Source organism: Macaca mulatta, chromosome 6 (assembly GCF_049350105.2).
Source record: "Macaca mulatta isolate MMU2019108-1 chromosome 6, T2T-MMU8v2.0, whole genome shotgun sequence".
NCBI lineage: Eukaryota > Metazoa > Chordata > Mammalia > Primates > Cercopithecidae > Macaca > Macaca mulatta.
The window spans coordinates 79193390-79218128 of record NC_133411.1 but is presented as its reverse complement, the minus strand read 5'-3'; the positions used below and the strand labels follow the sequence as shown (position 1 = coordinate 79218128).

General features: G+C 38.5%; 1 protein-coding gene across 3 annotated transcripts in view; it reads right to left on the bottom strand.

Annotated features, from left to right (window-relative positions):
- The window catches only part of TNPO1 (transportin 1), a 98853-nt gene that overhangs the window by 54548 nt on the left and 19566 nt on the right, over positions 1-24739 (bottom strand). Inside the window, exons 1-4 of one of the 3 annotated variants that reach the window (XM_015140267.3) lie at positions 11707-11832; positions 11460-11573; positions 8649-8724; positions 3773-3922 (exon numbers count right to left, since the gene is read on the bottom strand). In XM_015140267.3, coding sequence (XP_014995753.2) covers positions 3773-3922; positions 8649-8724; positions 11460-11564 — 331 coding nt within the window. In that variant the 5' untranslated portion in view covers positions 11565-11573; positions 11707-11832. Of the gene's footprint in view, positions 1-3772; positions 3923-8648; positions 8725-11459; positions 11574-11706; positions 11833-24739 lie in introns of those variants that run through there. The other 2 variants (XM_028849506.2, XM_015140266.3) reach the window with 2 other exon arrangements.

The following is a 24739-nucleotide window of genomic DNA, read 5'->3' as shown; positions in this document are numbered from 1 at the left end:
TATATACTCTCTAAACAAGAGAAACATCTTTACCTCATCTAATGAATTACCCAACAGTCATTAAGATGTGGTCCCTTCCAAACAGACTTCCTTGGTAAGACTCCCAACATGTATTGTTAAGGTTAATAAAAATTTTTAAAGCCAAAGCTGCAAGTCTATTTTTATAATCAGTAATCTTTTAATTAAGATATTTAAGTATTGTAAATATTATTAATAGGTGCTAAGAAATACAAAAATAACACATGGTCCTTGCCCTTAAGGAGCTCAGTCAGGCACTCTCTGACCCCAACACGTGACATGGTCTGGGGACATTTTTGGTTGTTACAACAGGGTATGTGGCTGCTACTGGTACCTAGTGGGTACAGGTCAGGTGTGCTGATTAACATCCTGTAGTGCACAGACAAAATAGCCCAACAACAAAGAATTATCCAGTCCAAAATGTTAAGTGCTGAGGTTGGAAAACTCGGGTCTAGAGGAACAGAGTCCTACATTAACTGATAATGCAGAGTCGGAGTACTTGCATGACTATACATACACCAAGAATTTTCTGTGAAGGTTACTAATTGATGAAAAGCCTGTTGCCAATTCTTAGAAATGATTTTCAGAAACCCCAAAAAATTATTTCACTTACAAAATATGTTCCTGGAAGTGTTTTACATCTTTTTCTCATGTAAACAAAGATTAGGCAATTTAGGTGATTAAAAAAACAACCACCTTCCCAGATTTGTTGGAAAGCACCAACGTGTTTAAATAAACTCATCAATTTTCCTGAAGCAAAACAAACAAAACAACAAAATTATGAAATATTTTAGAGTGGTTTTTTTTTTTTTTTTGAGACGAAGTCTTGCTCTGTAGCCCAGGCTGGAGTGCAGTGGCGCGATCTTGGCTCACTGCAAACTCCACCTCCCGGGTTCATGCCATTCTCCTGTCTCAGCCTCCTGAGTAGCTGGGACCACAGATGCCTGCCACCACACCCGGCTAATTTTTTGTATTTTTAGTAGAAACGGGGTATCACCGTGTCAGTCAGGATGGTCTCGACCTCCTGACCTCATGATGCCTGCGCCTTGGCCTCCCAAAGTGCTGGGATTACAGGCGTGAGCCGCCGCACCTGGCCAATACTTTAGAGTCTTAATGCTGTGCCCCCAAAATAATTTCTCCCCTCTTTGGGAAGAATCTGTCAATCACACCTTTCACCACCTTCACTAATACATATAGCTGGAAGGGGTGTGTGAAGGGAGGAGGGACAAAAATGAACTCATTTTTAGCTAACTTATTTCAAGCTCATAGCTGTTTTATCTAGTTAACATTACAGACTTTTTAAAATAGAAAATTTCACATATATACATAAAAATAGAAAAATACAATGAACTAAATGTATCCATTAATTAGGTTCAACAATCATTAATACATGGTCAATGTTGTTTTATCCATACTTCTACCCACAACCACCTTAACATTCCTAATTGCTCTTTTATGAAATCCCAGACATCATGTCATTTGAAAATACACTGCAGTTATGTTTGAAGCTCCTTCATCTGTATTAAAGCAACTAAATAAAAGCTGTTTCTACACTGAAAACTACAATGGTCCCTCACAATTAGAATACTTAAATATCTACTTAACATAAACTAAAATGAAAGACCTTTCGTATTCTACTAATACACAGCAAGAAATAAAAATACCTACATAAGTCAATTTCACCAATCTCCGTTTTAAAATAAGTCAGATGATACATAAGTGCTTAAATAATTCCCAAGATAAAGTCAGCTCCTAAACATGTTCAAAAACCTTATGGAAGGTGAAAGTACTCACTGGGAGATAAAACCAATTCTTCTCTCCCCAATACTATTACTTCTAACCTTTCAAATTTAAAGACACAAAGTATTGTAGTTTGGACCAAATGGCACTTAAAGATAGGTTTATAATGAAATACAGTTTAGGAAGAAATAATCTTATATCTAGTTTCTAAATCCTCTCCTTTCCTTTCAGCTGAGTTGCCAACTCTCAGAGGAAACCCACCTTCCCTCCAAATCCCATTCCACTTATGTATGGGGACTTCTCTCCTGGATCTGAAATGGAAAAGGCTGGCACACACTCACCATTCTTTTTAACAGTATCAAGAGTAGGTAAAGCCTTAAGGTACATAAGAGTATATTAATCTAGGGAGTCCTTTTTCTTAAACCACAAATGTCCTCTACCCATCAAATTTAAAATCAGTGTCAATGATGGCACTGTTTAATACAAGAATATCTAGAGGGATGTGATAGAGCCAATGCTTTGTAAGTAAGAGATGAATATTTTTCAAACCCACAACAAGACAAAATAGGAACTTCTTTTTTTTTTTTGAGACAGATTTTCACTTGTTACCCAGGCTAGAGAACAATGGTGTGATCTCGGCTCACTGCAACCTCTACCTCCAGGGTTCAAGCGATTCCCCTGCCTCAGCCTCCCAAGTAGCTGGGATTACAGGCATGTGCCACCACACCCGGCTAATTTTTTTGTATTTTTAGTAGAGACAGGGTTTCACCATCTCAGGCTGGTCTCGAACCCCTGACCTCAGGTGATCCATCCGCCTCAGACTCCCAAAGTGCTGTGATTACAGGTGTGAGCCACCATGCCCAGCCAGGAACTCTTAATGAAAGCATCTGACTCATTTAACTGATTTTCATTTAACCAGCCTGGGTAGATTAACAGAAGCTTTCCAGGTCGTTGTAAAAGTTAGCTGTTTAAGCCCATGGTATACTAAAGTCTGCCCATTAGTAAGCTCCTCTTCAGTATGGCTATTTATTACTGCTTCCATTGGTTGGTATATGGTGTTAACCAACAGCCAGTTGCGTGTGTTTCCAAATAGATTTATACGAGTTACTATAACTAAGCATGTTAATTCAGTATTACATAAGCTAACAGAAAGTTGTACTGCCCCTGAAAATAAGCTGAACGCTCTGAAAAGACTAAAAAGTTGCTGCTGAATTACTGACAAGGCAAATATTTAAAAACAAGGGAGAAAATAGTGAAAATCTAGAATCCTATATACACTTAGGTTTTCCATAAACAATCAAAAAGTATTTCTTTACCTGTAAAAGTGAAACAAGAAATTATATCCCATGCATTATGCTAGGCAGAAAATAATAACTCCAAACCAGGCACCATGGCTCAGGCCTGTAATCTCAGCACTTTGAGAGGCTGAGGCAGGCGGATCACCTGAGGTCAGCAGTTCTAGACCAGTCTGGCCAACATGGTGAAACCCTGTATCTACTAAAAAGTACAAAAATTAGCCGGGCATGGTGGCGGGTGCCTGTATTCACAGCTACTCGGGAGGCTGAGGCAGGAGAATTGCTTGAATCCAGGAGGTGGGGGTTGCAGTGAGTCAAGACTGTGCCACTGTACTCCAGCCTGGGCAACAGAGACTGTCTCAAACGCCCTCACCCCACACACACAAAAAACAAAAAACAAAACAAAAAACCAGAACTCCAATCTGCACGCTCAAGAAAAAGTAGTGTCTGCAAATTAGTATCACTTGTTGATGCCCCATTTTAACGAACTCTGATTAAGCTAAGTTTAATTAGGCTCTCCTTTTATCCAGGGTCACTGGTTTCACTGGATGAGAGAGCTTTTACCATGATTACACCATTTTGAAAGCATTTAAGGCAATGAAAGTTTCCCCATCACAATTTAACATAAACCAATAAAAATTCCTAAGGAAATAATCTGTCATCTCTAAAAACGACACATTTACAAACAAAGTAAGCAAAACTGTTGTAATACAACTTACCAACAGTGGCTCTAATCAGAGGAGAGGAGTCACCAATATTATTTAAACATTCACTTTTAATAAAGTCTGTTACACCATTTGGGAAGTTCTGAAAGTGTGCTTTCACATTATTCTTCAAGATGAGACCACTCAATGATCTTGTGGGTTCATCTGTAATAAAACAGTAATAGTATTGAGTTTTGAAGTAGTCTTAATTTCAAAATGTGCCGATAACAGTAGTTTTAAAAATACTTATATTCAAAAGTTGACTGACATTCAAACTTGCTATAACCAGTTAAAATAATTATAACTGATTAACAAAAGATTAGTGTATGATTTATAGCTCAGGGTTTTTCAACGTTGACATACTGACAATTATTTGTTGCGGGGTGCTGTCCTGTGCATTTTAAGATGTTAAGTAGCATCATTAGCCATAGATACCAGCAGCACCCCTCCAAATTGTGTTAACCAAAAATGTTTCCAGATAATGTCAAATGTCTTCTGGGGGTTAAAATTGCCCTTGGTTGAGAACCACTGATTTAGTTTGAGTTAATTTAGTTTACATATATGGCCACTGTGCTTGAGCTTTATTGTTTCCTGATATAAACATCATTATAGAGCTGGAAGTATTAGTCATTAAAAACATCCAATTTTTTTTTTTTTCGTTTAAGGGCTGGGCGTGGTGGTTCATGCCTTTAATCCCAGCACTTTTGGGAGGCCAGGAGTTCAAGACCAGTCTGGCCAACATGGTGAAACCTCGTATCTACTAAAAACCCTCAAATTAGCCAGACATGGTGGTGTGTGCCTGTAATCCCAGCTACTTGGGAGATGGACGCAGGAGAATCACTTGAACTCAGAAGGCAGAGGCGCCAAGATCATGCCACTGCACTCCAGCCTAGGCGACAGAGTGAGACTGTCTCAAAAACAACAAAAAATTTTTTTGAAATCATTTTCCTCCAATGTCAAAAAATATAATATTGGAAAAATTAAGTGGACAAAGAATATATAAGATCATCTTCATGTAACAAATATAATTGCTGTTAATTTATATCATGTTTTTCATTTGCCTCTGAACTTAAAAGCAAAAAAAAAAAAAAAAAAACTCCAAAAACATTTAAAGAGTTTCCTTAAAATAAGTTTAATCCATAGACAGTATTTACAAAATTTCAAAAAGCAACTTAATACTAGCAGAACATAACTGATGGCTTTACCAGTTGGCATCAACACCAACAATATTAGCAATAGCTAACATCTTCATTAAACACTGCTAAGTGCTTTCCAAATGGCACTGCACTTAATCCTTACAACTTCATGAGGCAGGTATTATTCATTCCATTGCACAAGTGAAGAAGCTAAAGACTTTGAATCATTCTTCAGTATTACCCTCCTCTCAAAGGGCTATAAGATGAAGAGCTGGTGTGTTGAAGAGAATGTTATTTTAACACCATTGTTTTACCTGTCTTCTTAAAAAATAATATATTCCAAGCTTGTTCTAGTTAGTATGATGTTCCCAAACTCTGACTGGCACTGAAATCTTCAAGAGTGAAGCACATGTAGAGGCAAAAAGAGCATTTTCTCTGCACACAACTCCGCTCAGGTCATCACAGCACTATAAAACCTTGTATGTCATCATTTAAAAACTACTTTCCATTTTCAATTACAACCCATTCCAATGAGTAATTTAAAAGGAAACAAAACATATTTTTAAATTCTCTTAAAAGTTAAAAATTGCCATGAAATAAATGAAGTCAGATATTTAACTTCTTCAAGCAATAAACTTGCCTTAAATTACCTGTTAATAATTCAGCCATATAATTATTTTATTTTATTTATTTATTTATTTTTTGAGACGGAGTCTCGCTCTGTCGCCCAGGCTGGAGTGCAGTGGCCGGATCTCAGCTCACTGCAAGCTCTGCCTCCCGGGTTTACGCCATTCTCCTGCCTCAGCCTCCCGAGTAGCTGGGACTACAGGCGCCCGCCACCTCGCCTGGCTAATTCTTTGTATTTTTTAGTAGAGACGGGGTTTCACTGTGTTAGCCAGGATGGTCTCGATCTCCTGACCTCGTGATCCACCCACCTCGGCCTCCCAAAGTGCTGGGATTACAGGCTTGAGCCACCGCGCCCGGCCCATATAATTATTTTAAATGGCATGACTTCGTTTACAAGAAATATAGCATATTGTTTTTACCATAAAGGTTATAAGATGAAGAGTTTTAATAAACCACAAAATGAAGTGAAACAATTCAATATGAGAAGTATATACTCTCTTAAAATCCATTTTAAAAATTCAACGACTAACGATTTCCTTTGTTTTAAAAAAATTAAGACTATTTCAGTGGACCCTCAATTTGTTCATTTGCAAAGTGAGAGAATTAGAGCAGCTGATCTGAGGGCTCTTATAGATCAAAAATTTTACTCTACAATTCAGTGATAAGATTGCTAAACAAGCATTTTTCATTTAAGATGTTACTTGTATTGCTGCTTTAATATGAACGGCCATGATGCAAAGGTTTTTTTAAAACAGAAAACTACATGCAGCAAACTTGTGTCCCAATCTTCCCAGGGAAAAAAAATAAATGCATAAACGCAAGAAGAAATATCAAGTGTTATACCAACGTAAAACTACTGCATCCTTGGAGAAACTGCATAATGAACATAAACACATTTTAGGTTCAAGAAAATCTGAAAAATATCCTTTCCAACATTTTATGGTTTTGTAATTAATGCTCTGTGAAAGCAATGGCTTCCAAACTCTCTTGCCACTACTGAACAAGTTGTATGTTTGTGTTTTTTTAAGTACTTCTGAAGCATCCCAGGCTGGGGTGCAGCTGCACAATCATAGCTCACTGCAGCCTTGACTTCCCGAGCTCAGGTGATCCTCCCACCTTAGCCTCCTGAGTATCGGGACCACAGGTGTGTGCCACCATGCCAGCTAATTTTTTACAGAGATGGAGTTTCACCATTCACTATGTTCCTCATCTTGAACTCCTTGCCTGAAGCAATCTTCCTGCCTTGGCCTCTCAAAGTGCTGGGATTACAGGCGTGAGCCACCTTGCCTGGCCTGAAGTATCCTTATATTCCAAGAAAGAGCCACCTTGCCTGGCCTGAAGGAAGTATCCTTATAAGAAAGCTTCACTCAAGAGTATAATATTGCAACAATCCTAACATTTAGAATGTAGGATGAGAACATGAGAGTGGACAGCTTAGTGAAAATAAATAAAAATTTCAAATAAAACAATTACAGATTTTAAAAATCCATTTATAAAATCTTAGTAAAGAAACAAACAGGTTGATCACAAACTGTGTCAGAAAAATTTCTATATTAAGAAGCAATGTATCACAAATATATTTATCAAACTAGGAATATTAATTGCTGAAAGAATTCTTAGTGTCTTAAAACCTAGACTTACGAGTTCTCGATTTTCTATTGTGTCCTTCATTCACAAATTAAAATCCCCCAAAATTAACTACAAAATCAACTGAAAATAATTCAAAAGAAATTGCTGTGTATGAATTATGAAAATCTGAATACAGGATCAGTGAGATTTTTACTACACATTAACACCATTAACCTGTCAGAATTTGGAGCTAAAACTTTACAGATGGTCTGGTTGTCTAAAACTTGTTATTTCCCAATTCCAAGAGCATGGATTTTATTAATTGCACCATAGCTTCTAAAACACTAATCACTGAATAGGGTACAGTGCTTTCATTTAGAGGCCAAACAGATGCTCAATATTTAATTGACTTCTAGGTGTCCACAATGTTTCAGGAAGGGAATACCCAAATAATGCTACCAGAAACAACACTCACTACAATGTAAGCTCCTTGAGGGCAGTGAGTTTTGTCTGTTTTGTTCACTTTTCTCTCCTGAGCCTGCAAATTGCATGGCAAAGAGATGGTGCTCCATAAATATTTATGAAATAATGTCTAGTGGGATACATTATGTATTATCAGAAATAATCAAATGACCATGTTATTTAATAATCAGACTACTCAGGCTTTAAACTGTCATATAAATAATTTAAATTTAAAATTAAGAGTCATGAAAAAGTTTCATGTATACTGTTAGAAGTTTCTTAAAAACTTACAAAAGCCTACTTATGAATAGAATGATCCCACTTTCTGCTAAATAATTTTAAAATAGTATGTGGCCATATAAGAGCAGAGAAGGACAGAATTCAAGAGATCAACAATAATTATCTCTGGAAGATGCAATAATTTTTCATTTTGATTATATGACCTTTCAATTTTTTTCTACAATAAACACACATATATTCAGTTATTAAATCCTACATTCAATCTTTGTATTACAACCTTTGTTATATCCATCTATATGTATGGAAGCAAAACATTAGACTTTGCAACAAGTTTTTTATCTGCAAAGAATTAAGTAACTTATTATACAAACACCCAATTAAAAATGAATGCTGGCTGGGCACAGTGGCTCACACCTGTAATCCTAGCACTTTGGGAGACTGAGGCAGGCAAACCCCCTGAGGTCAGGAGTTCAAGGTTAGCCTGGCCAACAAGGCAAAACTCTGTCTCTACTAAAAATACAAAAAAATTAGCTGGATGTGGTGGCGCATGCCTGCAATCCTGGCTAATAGGGAGGCTTAAGCATAACAATCGCTTGAAGCCGGGAGGCAGATGTTGTGGTGAGCCAAGATCGCACCACTGCACTCCAGCCTGGGTGACAGAGTGAGACTGTCTGTATACATAAAAACAGGAATGCTTATTAAGCATGTAAATATTGAGTGGTATTAACTAAGACTGTTCATCCCACATGTATAAAGCACATGGTTACTACAAAATGAAATTATTTGAAATGAATAATTCTCAGTACATTTAAATAGGTCTTAAAGAAACTTTAGTTATCAATGCAACTCCTACTTACCTTCAGATTTTAATTTTGTAAGAACAAAAATCAAGTAGTTGTTAAAGTCTGGATATTGATTAAGTTGTTCCAGTTTCTAGAACAAACAGTAGTTAAGGAAACTTGTCTGTGTAATCTCAGTGAGAAATTAAGCGTTTTTAATGTAACAATCAAGGATCTCTTTGGTGATATTTTCAGTCCTGCATTTTTTTTTTTAACTAAGGCTAAGGATATCTTATCAAATCTATCAACGTGCTATTTCAAAAACACACTGGTGCTTGCTAAACCTCTTAGGTGCTTTATGGCTGAAATGTATCAATTACATGCAATACAACATAAGAAAGTGCCAGCTTCAGCATGCTCAATATAGCAAAAAATATTCAAAAAAATTCTTAGATTTCAACTTCAAACCACTCTAAACAGAAAGGCATTTAAGTAAAAAATGACAAAAATAAAAGCATTCCAAGTGAAAACAAGTCTCTCAGAGTTAAAGATCATTTACAGAAATTAACTTTATAGAATAACTTAAAAAAAAACTTTTCAGACTCATTTGTTCTTTAGAATCCAAAAAGATAAAGTGCCATTTATGCACCAGGTTATATATCTTACCATAAGGTCAGCATTATGAGATTATTGCACTACAGTTGTACAATTATTCCCCTCATCCCCAAGATTTAACATTTCCAGTGACACCAACTTGCAGGTATTTCATCGCTATCAGGAGGCAGCTGTGACAAAATGCTCTATTACATCTTTCTTCAAGCCCTGACTCCCAACCCCTAACTAATATGCTTCCCAATTGTGTTTTACTACACAGAAAGATTAAAATGTTTTTACCCAACAAACCTAAACTTCTGATTAAATCCATGAATCAAACTTCAGCAACTTTATTAGCTATTTATTACATACTTGAATACCCTCAATGTTTAGGGGTCAGAATGTAAACGAACCAACAACATAGCCTCTAGTAAAATTCCAAAGTGTAACCACTTTCTCCAACCCAGACAGTAATTCTTGTTTCAGTGAATGGCCAAGACTAACAGCATGCTGATATGCCGATGAATTTTTCAAAACTATTTCCTGATAAGGTTTACCTTCTTACAACTTGAGCTACATCTCTTTATCCTATTATAGTGGTCTTTCAAAAAGTACTCAAAAGCCTATACGAAACAATAATTAAATATATTATCTTCTTAGGAGAGACAAAATAAGGTACTCTGAAACAGCAGTATATATTTTTAGCTGAAGTAGTTTTCCTCTCACAGCAACAGAAAGTTGTTCTTTCTCAGAGACATGCTAAGTTCCAGGCACACGGAAGAAACTGTAATTGACTACCAGCCCAAGCACAGTACTGAGCATCTGACGTGCCTAATAAATGTAGACTGAAACAAGAAATTATGATATATGGTGCCACAGAATAACTGCAATGCAGGACTGAGCTTAGCTAATTTAAGAAAGTAGTAATTGTATCATATAATACCTGTAATTAATCAACTATCAACTTCTATCATCCCTAGAACTATGACAACACAAATTAAGACTAAGCCATAGCAGGGTTTACAAGACACAAACGGCAATACACTCCGAAACTGTTCTTTCCTCAGTATACTAGAAGTATCCAAACAAAATGGCTTTAAAAAATCCAAGCAGATCTAAATCATTATCCCTTCCACTTTTAAATGGGAAGTATTATATTAACCAAGAAGGTACGTACTAATTTTATCTATTGAAGGTTTTAAGTTACGGCAATGCAGTATTTCTGCGAAACAATCGGGGTAAATAACTTCATCTTTATAGATGTTTTGAATATAAATAAACTCAAACACGAAGAGCTTACTTACCAAACTCCATATTAAGTAATTTTGCTGCTTATTGACAATAAATATCAAGAGGCTTTTCTGCAAAAAACAGTAGACTTAACTTCTTTAGGCTTAAAAGATCGGGGGTTAAAATATTATTCATGATATAATGAGTGAATGTTTCCTTTACTGGATCCATTAAGAGCTCTCCATTTGAGCACGGTTTAGGGCACTACAGAAAGCATACCTAGTTGAGTTTTGGTTCTCTTAACCTTTTCTGTCTGTAAAACCGTAGCAACAGGATCACTACACCAGCACACTCCGTAAAGACCTAGATAATTGTGCAGTCAGCCTCGAGCCAAAGCTTTAAAAAGAAAATCTCATTTGGGTGACAAGGAGCTCGCAACAGGTGTTAACACCAGTAACCCCAGGGTGAGGCACAGAGACCCTTTCCCCCCACCTGTAGGTCCCCGGCCTCTTTAGGGCAAGGACGTGGGAAAAAAACCCCAGGACCCACACAGCTGCAGTTCAAACCCCGCGCCAGCTCCACCCATTTCTGGCCAGTCAGGCGGCGAACTCCGCCGCGCACAGAGCGCCCTCCACCCGGCCTCCCGCTCGGCCCGCCGCCCCCACCCGCGGGGCGCATTGTGTGGGCCCCGGCCGCTCCCGCTCGCTCGCTCCCTACCCCCGCGGCAGGTCAGCGGCGGGCGGGGACGTGGCGGTCCGGCCCGCGCACATGTAGCGATCCCGGGCGGCGGCCGGGGGCCCCCGCCTCCCGCGGGCCGGAAGCCGGGGGCCTCCGCAGCATGAGCCCCACGCGGCGGCGCCCCCGGCCCAGGCACCAGGGCCGCGTGCGCTAGTCGGCCGGCAGGGGTAGCGACGGCTTTCCCCGCGCGCGGACCCAGGCAAAAGGCCGGCCTCGGAGAGCGGGGGAGGGGCAGAGGCGGGGGCGACTGGAGCCCCCGGCCGCCGGGAGCTGGGCCGCAGCGCGGGGCGAGCTGCCCGGGTGGCGGCCAGGCCTCGGAAAGGATACTTGTTGCACGGTTCTCTGGATGGTGGTGTCTGGGGACTGGGACTCCTTCAACAGCTGCAAGATTTGCTGAAGCCCTTGCTCGTCAGGTTTCCACTCATACTCCATCTTGGTTTGCTGCAAATAAAGCCAGACACAGGAAGAGACGGAGCAAATGTTACTCCCGGTGCACAGGCCCGGAGGCTTCCCGCGCGCAGCGGACCCGTTCTCCCAGCCACCACAACCCCAGCGCTCCCCAGACGTCGCGGACCTGCCTGGGGTGCCCCGAAGGAAGTCTCGGACAGTGAAACCCGGCGGAACTGCTCCTGGCAGCCCGGCCGCCAACGTCTGCTGCTGCTGCCGCCGCGGCCGCCGAGCGCAAGCAGCCGACCAGACTGAGTCACCGCGAATTTGCAATCTGGCCCCAAGATCCGCTCACGGGAGCCCCCTGGGTCCTAGTGCCACGCAGTTTTCTCCAACCCAACCCATCTCTAATTCCGTCCAGAAGATTACTACTGACTTAAGGGCTAATAAAAAGTCAAGTCCTTATCAAAACCCATGCGAAACACCTGAAGAGATCTGTTTTTGGTATATTATTTTACATACACATGGCGAATTAACGCAAAATGATTGAAATAGGGTAAAAAGGTGGTTAATTTCCCTGACAGTTCAGCAATAATTAGAAGCAATAAAAATGTTTACAATTCAATTTGATATATAAAGCACTAAAAAAGTCTAAAATATTGATGCAGTCACAACCCACATCTCGAAAACCATTAAATGCAACATCTGCAGAACCTGACTAAAAAAAAAATGTATTCCCGCATAAACTTCAACTTTTGAACTCCTATTAAGTGAAATAAATTCCATTATGAACTAACTACATTCCATAAGTAAGGACTTTGGGTCGAAGAAAATACAAGAAAAATAATGTAATTTTACAACTGGGTAGTGTTTAATTCCATTAAAGTATTTTCACATACTACAGTTTCTCATTTGATTCTCATTACAACCTAGTGAGGTATTATTTGCCTCGATGTGGCAACTAAGGCGAAAAAAGATCTGAGCAAACAACCACACTTAATCAGTGAAGACTGAGACATGAATATAGGTTTTTAAAGCTACTATGAGTTGCATCTGCTACAGTCAACTGAAGCTATTAATGACATTTTTCACTAAAACTAAATGCTTAAAAACAACAAAATGTAAGTATCAAGCATGACTTATTTGTAAAAATCAAACAGTTTGATAAAGGAGAGGATTTTTAACATGAAAAGTCCCTTGCTAGTAGGGTTTAGACAAACTACTACCTTTTCACCTCTCTAGTTAGCTTTTTCTTTCTTTTTTAAAATGCCTTTTCCTCTCTCTTTCACTCTTATTTTTCTGCTTAATATCCTGTAGTCTGACTTTGCTCACCAAGTTCTAATGACTTCATAAATGGCCCAATCTAATAAACTGTTCTTTTTTTTTTTTTTTTTGAGACGGAGTCTCGCTTTGTCGCCCAGGCTGGAGTGCAGTGGCCGGATCTCAGCTCACTGCAAGCTCCGCCTCCCGGGTTTACGCCATTCTCCTGCCTCAGCCTCCCGAGTAGCTGGGACTACAGGCGCCCACCACCTCGCCCGGCTAGTTTTTTGTATTTTTAGTAGAGACGGGGTTTCACCATATTAGCCAGGATGGTCTCGATCTCCTGACCTCGTGATCCGCCCGTCTCGGCCTCCCAAAGTGCTGGGATTACAGGCTTGAGCCACCGCGCCCGGCCAAATAATAAACTGTTCTTAAAAAAAAAAACCCAAAAAAAAACCACCACCATCCAGATATACAATGTATTAATGCTGTAGTGTTTTTATTCTAGTCTTCATTCTATTTTTTATGTACATTATATTTTATAATAATGGGACTGTCCTGTTTCTTGCCTGACTTCATATATCATTAAATATTTATTGAAAATATTTCAATAAAAAGTTAATAGTATTCCATTGTACCACTATGTCATCATTTATTTTTATATACTTTTATTTGATACAATATAGACACAAAATTGTACAAATGATAAGCATATAATCCATAGATGGATTTTTACAAAGTGAACCCATCTGTGTAACCAACACCCAGTTCAAGATAGAGATCGCTGAGTATGAAGAGGTTTCTTTTGTGTCCAATCCCAGCCATCAACCCTTCCCAAAGTAATCCCCAGTATAATTTCTATCACTATAGATTTCTCCCCTTCCCTCTCTTAACTTCAGAAACTTTTAAAAAACTACAAATATTATAATAAATCAAACAACATGGTTGTATAAGACAAGTTAATTCAATCCTATCTCCAGGCTCCCTAAAGAATCTGTTTTATCAGTTTTATGTGAATCTTTCTACAGTCTAATCTCATATATATGTTTTCCTCTTTTTTTTAAAGATCATCCTCCATACTACACTAATATTAACTCTACAATGTTTTTTACACATAATATGACATGGCCATAATTCCAGGCCAATACACACAAATTTAACTCACCTTTTAATAGATGCACATTGGTCTTGAGAATGGATAGAGCATAATTTGTTCAACCATCTCCTGATTGGCTTCCAGATTGCTTCTACTTTTTTGCCACTACCAACAACACAGTAAAAAAATTCTTGTACCAATGTCCCTACATAATAGTGGCAACCTGGCAGGGTTATTAGGCCAAAAAGTATGTGAATTTAAAAATTTTAAACAGTTACTACCAAATTATTTTCCAAAAAGTTATACAATTCACACATGCCAACAATATGAATGTTTTCTTTATCTCCACCAGCACATTCTTTGAATTTTCATGAAGCTAACCAATGACAATTTAATTTCCCCTGATACTAGTGGGGGTGGGGAACTTAAAGTCTGAGCCTTAGTAATATTAGAGTTGGAGCTGCTACCAGGCATACCCTACCTGCTGAGGTGACATTCAGATAGCCCACTTAACCCCCTAGCTGCCCTTTTATTTTTTTATTTTTTTTTATTTTTTATTTATTTATTTATTTTGAGACGGAGTCTCGCTCTGTCGCCCAGGCTGGAGTGCAGTGGCGCGATCTCGGCTCACTGCAAGCTCCGCCTCCCGGGTTCACGCCATTCTCCTGCCTCAGCCTCCCGAGTAGCTGGGACTACAGGCGCCCACAACCGCGCCCGGCTAATTTTTTGTATTTTTAGTAGAGACGGGGTTTCACCGTGGTCTCGATCTCCTGACCTTGTGATCCGCCCGCCTCGGCCTCCCAAAGTGCTGGGATTACAGGTGTGAGCCACCGTGCCCGGCAACTGCCCTTTTAAAGAAGAAACTAAAACAAGGGACCAATAGCAGTCCAGTCTGAAAGGCATCTTCATTATCACATCCATCCTGAGGATGGCTGCACCATAATATCAGGCCAATAGCGTGCTTCCTTCTTTATTTCTGTCGTCAAATAGGGTTTTCTTTTCAAACAGCTTAGTATTAAGAACATTTAATTTGATCAGCCTATGATGACAGAATAGGTGTTTCCCCACACCTTACTCAAATTATCTGTAACAAAAGGCTCTTAAGAATATTTGATTCAGATAACTGCTTGGTAAGAGATCTTAGGCCACTTTGAACTTTTCTATCACATCTTTTTAAAAATTGTGATAAAATCTACATACATAACATATACCATTTTAAGTATACAGTTCAGTGGGATCTATCTCCAAAACTTACTGTATTTTAAAAACCATTAAAATAAGGAAGAATCTTATACCCTGGGCTAGCCAGACATTACAGGGTTAATTAGATAACATCTGAAGTACTTCAAGCTAACCAAGGACATTAGGATTATTATATGAAGTAGAAATCATTTATTTAAATAGCAAACTACATTTATATTAATTAAATAGAATAATTAATCCAATCAATATTGGATTTTCTTATAAAATTTAAATATTACCTGGAGTATTCTTTTTGCATGTTGAAGGCTCAGCTTTCTAAATGTCTCAAAAAAAGGAAGTAGTACTTCAAATTTCGCTCCTTTAGATGATACTCCATACTACACTAATATTAATTTTACAACTTATGCCTGATTGGCCCATGACATTCAATGGTGACCAAAAAAAAAAAAAAGGCATTTAAACAAGCCAAAATACAGTTATTTGAAAAACAAGATAGAAGACAGCCCTAAAATAAAAAGTAGCCTGCAAGTGGTGAGTTACTGTGATACCATTTTGGACTTCCAGAAGACTAGAGCTTACTTATGAGTAAGTTTTTAACTTAAATTTACATAAAAATTTTGAATTTGCTACAGCTCAGAATCATGTGAGGTAAAGAAGCCGGATTGGCTGAAAAGAAAGTAAAAATATATAGCATCTTCCTTGCTGGATACTCTGTAAAATATAGTTTAAAAAGCAGACTGGAGATGTGGACTCAACTGACCTACGTTTGAAGTCTAGTTCTTCCACTTGGTAGCAGTGAAAACCTGGGCAAGTTAATTCATCTGAGTCTTAGTTTCCCAACCCTAACATAGGAATACACTACCTCTGTATGCAGATCATAGGTACCTGGCACACAATATATGTAATTTGAAAAATAATAGTTAAATGAAAGGCTTTCTAGCATCTGCAAGATAAAATATAACTTCTTTTCATGGAAGAAGTCTCTTCATGATCTGGTTCATTACCTTCAGGGACATTTTTATCTATGACTCAACCTCCAACTTTATGCTCCATCATCTTTTCCTGCACCTCTCCTACCTCTGAGCCTTTGCATAGGGATTTCCTGCTGGGAACGCCCTCTTTAAACCTGACCAATTGGCAAACTCCTTCTCACTCTTTTTTTTTTTTTTTTTTTTTTTTTTTTGAGACGGAGTCTTGCTCTGTCACCCAGGCTGGAGTGCAGTGGCCGGATCTCAGCTCACTGCAAGCTCCGCCTCCTGGGTTCACGCCATTCTCCTGCCTCAGCCTCCCGAGTAGCTGGGACTACAGGCGCCTGCCACCTCGCCCGGCTAAGTTTTTGTATTTTTAGTAGAGACGGGGTTTCACTGTGTTACCCAGGATGGTCTCGATCTCCTGACCTCGTGATCCGCCCGTCTCGGCCTCCCAAAGTGCTGGGATTACAGGCTTGAGCCACCGCGCCCGGCCTCCTTCTCACTCTTTAGAGCTACCCTCATTCACTGATTTTCCAAATATTTATTGAGAGTCTTTCTTGGCACTATGATTGATACTGGATACTATTTCTCTTCTGTGTCATTATTCCAAGATCTCCCCACAAGACTTAAGATTATTTTTCATTACAGATCTATGGTTTATAGCTATTTCCATTCTAGAAACTGTCATATTGTATTATAATTATTTCTAGGTCTGTCCTGGCAATAGATCACAAGTTCCTTGAGAGCAGGGACAGTGTCTTTTCACTCTGTTTGCCTAGCAGAGTCTGATTCAACAAATAATTGTTGAATAAACGCTATTGTTGTTGCTATTAATTCAACTGAGTAAATATTAAGTTGAACAACTACCATGTGCTCAGTGAATTTTGGAGATTCAAAGATAAGTAAAATATAGTTTTAATCCCCACTAAGTTCTCATTTGGTGAGAGAGGCAGATGAGCTGTCAATGAATGAAGTACATGATAAAGTACAATAGGAAAAGAGAAAAAAAGCAAATACATTCCACCAGGAGAGACAGATGCATTTTCCTCTCATCTAGCTCAATTAAAATTTTTTCCATCTAATTTCAACTAAATTCAAAGTTAGATGTTTCCATCTATATGCTGAATCACTATGAATGTGAGAAATGTTGCTATTAGTGACATCATTTCCCAAAATGGTAAACAACTCTTGGTAAGGATCCAAACAAAACAAGGTACAATTGTCCTTCAATAACATAGTAGTTTTGTTTTTTTGTTTTTGTTTTCGTTTTTGTTTTGAGACAGAATCTTGCTCTGTCACTCAGGCTGGAGTGCAGTGGTGCGATCTTGGCTCACTGCAAACTCCGCCTCCCAGGTTCAAACAATTCTCTTGCCTAAGCTGCCCAAGTAGCTGGGATTACAGGTGTGTGCTACCATGCTCGGTTAATTTTTGAATTTTTAGCGGAGACAGGGTTTCACCATGTTGTCCAGGGTGGTCTGGAACTCCTGACCTCAAGTGATCTGCCTGCCTCAGCCTCCTAAAGTGCTGGGATTATAGGTGTGAGCTACCCTGCCCGGCCATAGTAGTTTTTATTCCTAGAAAATTCAACATATATTAAAACTCTGCAAAAAGTTCCATGTGTATATGTAAAATTGAGTTAGGCTCTTGGCTCTGATATCTATAAACAGATTTATTACACCTTTGTGATTATCTAATGAGACATTTACAAGTCATACAAAACTAGGACAATTCTTCATGGTGAACATCTAGCACCTCTCAGCCCTGCCCAGTAAATGACAAGAGCACCTCCCAGTCACTAGGACACCTCCAGAGAGCAGCACTGCCTCAGTGGAGAATGACTATGGCAGGGAAAGTACAAAGGGCTGTGAAGACATTATGCTAACCCAGTTAAGAGGTCAGGAAAGGACTTCCTTGAGGAAATGACTCTTTATCAGAAACCTAACAGGAATTACCAAAAAGCAAAAGTGAGGCTGGGAGGACCTCATAGATGATGTTAGGAAGCTTGGACTATTTCTTAAGGATAATACAAAGTTTGTGAAAGGGGTTTTAAATTGATTAAAAAACATGATCAAATACAAGTCTGGAAAAGAATTAATCCTCCTAGAAAGCAAAAATGGTGAAGGAGAGGTTCATCTTTTGCTCTATAGCTTCAATATTATGTTAATTTTTAGAATGTGTCATATTTCAATAAAATTGATTTTTAAAACCCATCAGTTTGCAATGAGGGCAGGAGGAGCCATAGAAGACCTAACTGTCCAATCCGCACATAAAATGAAATTACAGTTTGTTAGGGGAAGGGCAGTCATGTTTCACAGAGAACCAAGATGCTACCAAAAACTCTGGTAGTTAAATATTGAAGACTTAAACACGTGCACTATTTTGTTAGTAATAGTGATAGCTAATATTTTTTGAGTACCAAGCAACGTTCTAAGCACTTCACAACTCTATGATGCTGCCCTATTAATTATATTTTACAAATAAGTACATTGAGGCACAGAGAAGTTACCTGCCTAAGGTTGCTCAGCTAGTAAATGCCAAAGCCATGATTCAAACCCAACTAAACTGGCTCCAGTGTCCAGTCTGGAAGCCCCTGATATACTGCCTTTCCAAAAGAAACATCAATCTCTATAAACTGGCAAACTACTCATAAATACAACCATTTGCATACTAAAGAACATATATTTTGATACCTTTGTGGTGAGGTAAAAGAGAAAAGTAAAATCACACTTCACCATCATAAGTCATAATAGATCTAAAAAAATAGTAGTATGTATATAGTATAATAAAAATGAGATATTTCCATAGCATTGAGTAAATGAGTTAAAAACATTATCAATATAATGTTCACAACACCCCTCTGTTGTAAGTAGGTAGCAAGTATTATTTTTATTTGACAAGCAGATAAATCAAAACAACTTAAGAAATTTGCTGAATGTGAATCAGATATGTAGACTTCCACAGAAAATGTCTCTCTTATACTGTTTTTTTTTTTTTACAGAAAAATGCTATGATGAGCAAGGACAGAAAAAAAATCAGAGCTATCCAATGATCTAAAAAGAGCATGCTATTTAAAGAATATAAGTATTTAATAAAACTTTTATGAGAAATTGAACCAAAGTTCAGGTATGAAGGGAAAGAAAGAAAAGTTTACAGGCACCTAATGATGCATCAAAATGTTGACAAACTTGTTAAATTATAGCTATCAGTGGAACTAGAAAGTCCTTTAAGAAAGTCTATAGGCTGGGCGCGGTGGCTCATGCCTGTAATCCCAGCACTTTGGGAGGCTGAGGCAGATGGATCGCCTGAGGTCAGGAGATTGAGACCAGCCTGGCCAACATGGAGAAATCCCGTCTCTACTAAACATACAAAAAATTAGCTGGGCTTGGTGGCGGGTGCCTGTAATGCCTACTAGGGAGGCTGAGGCAGGAGAATCTCTTGAACCCAGGAGGTGGAGGTTGCAGTGAGCAAAGACTGTGCCATTGCACTCCAGCCTGGGCAACAAGAGGGAAACTCGGTCTCAAAAAAAAAAAAAAAAAAAAAAAAAGAGAGAGAGAGAGAGTCTAAAATCAGAGGTTATGGATCAAGAAAGAAGAGAAGAAAATGCAAAACGAACTGTTGAGCTCATATTAGTTGCAGAAATGAGCTCAACTAGATTAGAAGGGCAGGGACCATAACTCATGTTACACAGTGCTAGGCACATGGGTTTTAAATCATCCTTGATTGAGACTGATGGGTAAATCATCTAGTTCACCATTTGAAAAAATTAGGCTAAGACCTAAAATTTTAACTTTCTGGCATTACAAAGTTATTGTCATCTAAGAGCTGAGAGATTAACAGAACACAGAAAATGGAAAATAGGTACTAAGGAAAGTTTGAATAAATGTATTCTTAGAGTGCCTTTTCTGGAAGAACTTTGAAGATGACTAGACATGCTTACCAAATGCTGAAGTTTACAAATCAACATTAAAAAAAGAAAAAAGAGTGTGGTATCAAATTGAGGGATAAGAAGGAAATCTTGGTCTCAAAATTTGACCCAATCTATAACCAGACACTTCCTATACTTTAGCCCATTTAATATTCACAACAGCACTATGAGGTAGATGTTAACTCCATTTTATATTAACCGAGTTTCAGAGAGGTTAAGTAGCTTGCCAGCTAGTATGTGGCAGAGTAGGCATTCAAAACCAAACTTGTGTGATTCCAAAGTCTGAACCATGCCTACTAATAACAGCAACCCTGTTAGCATTAATGGGTCCTTCCATATGCCAGTTATTATGTTAAATTCTTTAAATACATGATCTCATTTAATTCCGTGAATATGTACTATGATTATCTCCAATTTACAGAAAAGGAACAGGCTTAAGAGAACTTAAGCTATGTGTCCAAGTTCACACAGTAACGAATAAAGCCAGGACTCAAGCCCAGATGCACCCAACTCTAGAGCCCATGCACTGAACTGCTCTACCATATTATTCTCGTTCTGCTACCCCACGAACATGTGACTAACCCTTAGAGAACTTAACAGTGGGCAGACTATGAATGGTCTGCATTATACTACTCTTTCCCTTTCTATTTCATGCATCACCAATAATTCAACAGCTCTCTTGAAGAATGTCTACTTCAGGTCAATCACTTCAGATATGATAACTGCACCTTGCTTTTCAGAGCACAGATTTTGCATTTGTAATGAAAACGAAAGGCTGATAGGAGTAATACCTCCCACACATTTAACTTTTGGTTATCTCATTGTCAGCCTCAAAACACCAACTCCCTGTTGAGTTCTAAAACAGATTTAACCTTCGCAGTTGGTCTCACTCTGCATGTATGTTTAAGCAACTTAAATCAGTGGTTCTCAACCCTGACTGCACATTATAATTACTGGGAACTTAGAGCCAGTTGAGAACCATTATATTAAATCAATATATCTGCTCCTGGCAATTTCCATTATTTCTTACTCTTTAAGCAGTGGCGTTCTAGCTGTACTGGAAATGACAGAAAGCAGAAAAAGAGAACAGAATGCAGGCTGCACCAATTCATATAGGAAACATTACTAATCACTAAAAAAGTCTTTGATGAAAACCAAAACATAAGAACATACTGTTTGAAGTTACACAATAATTTGTACTTCCTAGTAAGGATAAGTACAATGTTTATTTACTTTGTAATTTAACAGTGACAGAGAATGGGTAAGAAGTTCCACTTAAGTTGTAAGACAGAAATGGGAACTTGGGAAAAGTAAGTTTTGGGGGAAGTTTATCTCCAGTAAATAACAACAACACACTAGAAAATTATGATCCTTAACTGGCAAAATATGATTTAAATTTGTATATCAAATCAACTTATCTTGTGAATAACTAGATCTTTCTTCAAATGGCAATATTAAGTCATTCATAAAACTAAACTCTTTTAATAAGCCTATACATTAAAAACCAATTAATCAAAATAATTAGGTCCCTGATTCTCTTAGTATCATAGGATTTATTAATGTGCTTTACTAGGGATTGTCCCACTGCTACATTCAACTGAAGAGTTAGTTTTTAAGTAGTTCAATGGATTACTGTCACTGCCTACTGTTAACCCTAGTCCAACAGTTTTCATTTCTGTGGCACAGACTTAAGAAAAAAAGCTTTTTAAAAGTCTTCTTTAAGTATTATACCATGATTATAAATTTCCTTTCAGAACATTGCCAAGTGGTTTGAAGTAAACACAGTGCTTAAAAAGTTTCAAAGTACTTTCATATTTTACCTCATTTAATTTTCAGAACTACTCTGTGAGTTGAGGAAACTGTCTCAGTGATATTAAGTCACTTGCCAAAAATTGCTCAGCTAGTAAATGTTAAGAATTGGGTTGGAATGAATGTCTATTTCTGGTCGAATACTTCTACTACTCCAAACTATTCCTTTAATTCATAGTTCATTAAATATGCAAGTACCATCAATTAAAAGAGTAGCCTGTCTTCAAGTAACACTGCTCTACACTGATTATACATATGCTGATTTATATGATGATATGCATAAAAGGTGGAGACAAGCTGTAGTACTCTAGGTAAAATAATGGCACTGAATGACAAAATATGAGCACCAGGCAAGTTACTAATTATAGCTATACTTACTGAATTTAAAGAGCTGGTAAAAAAGGCTATGATGCAAATAGCCAAATATTTTCCTGTGAAACACATCTGAAATTATAAGTCAATAAAAGGTATGATTCAATATTTTAGAATCCACTTTACATACTAATAAAGTGAGACATACCTAAACAGTTGATAGGAAGCCAAGTTGATAATTTAAAAAAAAATTAGCACATTGGGATAAACGTTATAGCTCATTTTGATAACTACAAGTATACTGTTTTATTGCCGTTAGCTTGCTCCTGAAGTTCTGAAGTGAGAGGGATCCAGAAATGTCTTATTCATGTCCAAAGCTGTCCTTGATTAAGTATAATGTATGGATTCAGTATTTCACATTTTCAAGTGTATACAGAAAAAGGAACATAGCACTGTATTTATTGGTAAGGGTTGAATGAGAAAAGGATCAGAGCAGTTTAGAGAGCAAAATAGGAAGATTAAAAAAAGTTAAGCGGTTAGTAGGCTGATTAACATTAGGTTTTACCTAACCATACATTTCTTCATAGAAATCTCACACACAACAGGGGCATATATTAGTCAAATTTCAGTTATGAAAAGATAGACACAGCAGAAAAAACATTTGAAAGGGAATCAATTTTTACAAGTTTAGTTCCTGAACTGAATCTTGTTCCACATTACTTGTTGCTGGTAAGCAACAAGATGGAGTAGAGGAAGCATGGGTTCTGAGTCGTACATTCATTGGCTCAAACCCCAGTTCTGTTAATTATTGACGCTGTCTTTTTTAGGAAAATTGCCCAATCTTTTGAGCCACAGTTTAGTCATCTGTGAAATGGGGTTGATGAGAAGATTAAATGAGAACGTAAAGTGCCACAAGAGTCAGTACTTAATGTTCATTCCCTACACGCTACACTCCCAACTAAAATTGTCATTAAGACCCAGGTTTACTGATGGCAGTTCGTACCATCAGATAACAATAGGATGAAGATTTCTTAGATTATTTTTGTACAATCAAAGAATATGCATCAAAATGGGCTGTTTAACTTGTCATTTAAATGAACTGATGCTATGGTTTAACGTTTGTATCCCTCCAAAATTCATGTTGAAACTTAATTCCAAATGCGACAGTATTAAGAGATGGGGACTTTGGGAGGTGACTGTCATTGTCATGAGGGCTCTGCCCTCGTGAATGGAATTAATGCCCTTATAAAAGGGCTTGAGGGAATCTATTTGGCTCTGCTGCTCCCCTTCAGCCATGTGAGGAAATAGTGTTGTTCCTTCATCCATGTGAGGATGCTGCAAGGTGTCACTTACGAAGCAGAAAATGAGATTTCATGACACACCTAATTCACTGGTGCCTTGAACCTGAACTTCCCAGCCTCTAGAAGTGTGAGAAATATATTTATATTACTCATAAATTACCCAATCTAAAGTATTTTGTTATAACACAGGAATGGACTAAGACAGAAATTGGAACCAAGAAGTGAGGTGCTACTATAAGAAATACCTAAAAATGTGGAAGTGGCTTTGCAATTGGGTAATGGGTAGACGTTGGATGGTAAAGGGCTATTCTGGTAAGGGCTATGAAGAGGAGAGCTGCATGACATGCCTCAATCCTCTTAGAGATTTCTTAAGTGGTCCTGTCTGTATTGGTAGAAATACAGACAGTAAAGCCTATTCTGATGAGGTCTCTGAGACAGATATGAGGAATATGTTATTGGAAACTGCAGGAAAGGCCATTCTTGTTGCAAAGGGGCAAATAACTTTGCTGAATTGTGTTCCTGTCCTAGTGTTTTGTGGAAGGCAGAACTTAAGAATGATGAAATAGGATATTTGGCAAAGTGTTCAAGGTGTGGCATGGCTTCTCTTGACTGCTTATAGTAAGATGTAGGAAGAGAGAAACAAATTAAAGATGGAATTTGTAACTAAAAGAAAGGCAGAACTTAAGACAAATTCTTGACCTGAATGTTTGATAAGGAGATTAGTACGGACAGAAAGAAGCTAGGTGCTATTTATCAAGACAATGGACAAATGAACCAAAAGGCATTTCAGAGATGGTTGCGACTATCTTGCCTATTATAAGCCCGGAACGCCAGTGCCTTGGGAACAGAATGATTTCAAGGCTCTGCTACCCACATTGTAGTGCAGCACTCCCTGGCTACCCTAGCTGTGGCTCAACCACACCGAGGTTCAGCTCAGATCACCCCTCCAGAGGGCACAGGTGGTAAACCTTGGTGGTGTCTACATGGTGCTAACTCTGCAGGTGCACAGAATGCACAAGCTGTGGGAGCACTGTTACCTCACCTAGATTTCAAAGAATACTGAAAAACCCTGGGGCTCAGGCAGAGCACCATCACAGGGTGGGGCCACTGCAGAGAGGCCCCACTAGGGCACTGCCTAGTGGAGCTATGGTAGCAGGGATACAGCAGAGAGCCTACACAAGGGCAATACCTAATGGAGCTGTTGGAGTGGATCTTCTTAGACTGAAAGAGCCACTGGAATGTAATTCCAGCTTGGGAGAACCACAGGCGGTAGACTCTTAACTCATGAGAGCTGCAGTATAGGTTGTGCCCAGCAAAGCCATGGGGGCAGGGTGACCTGGAGC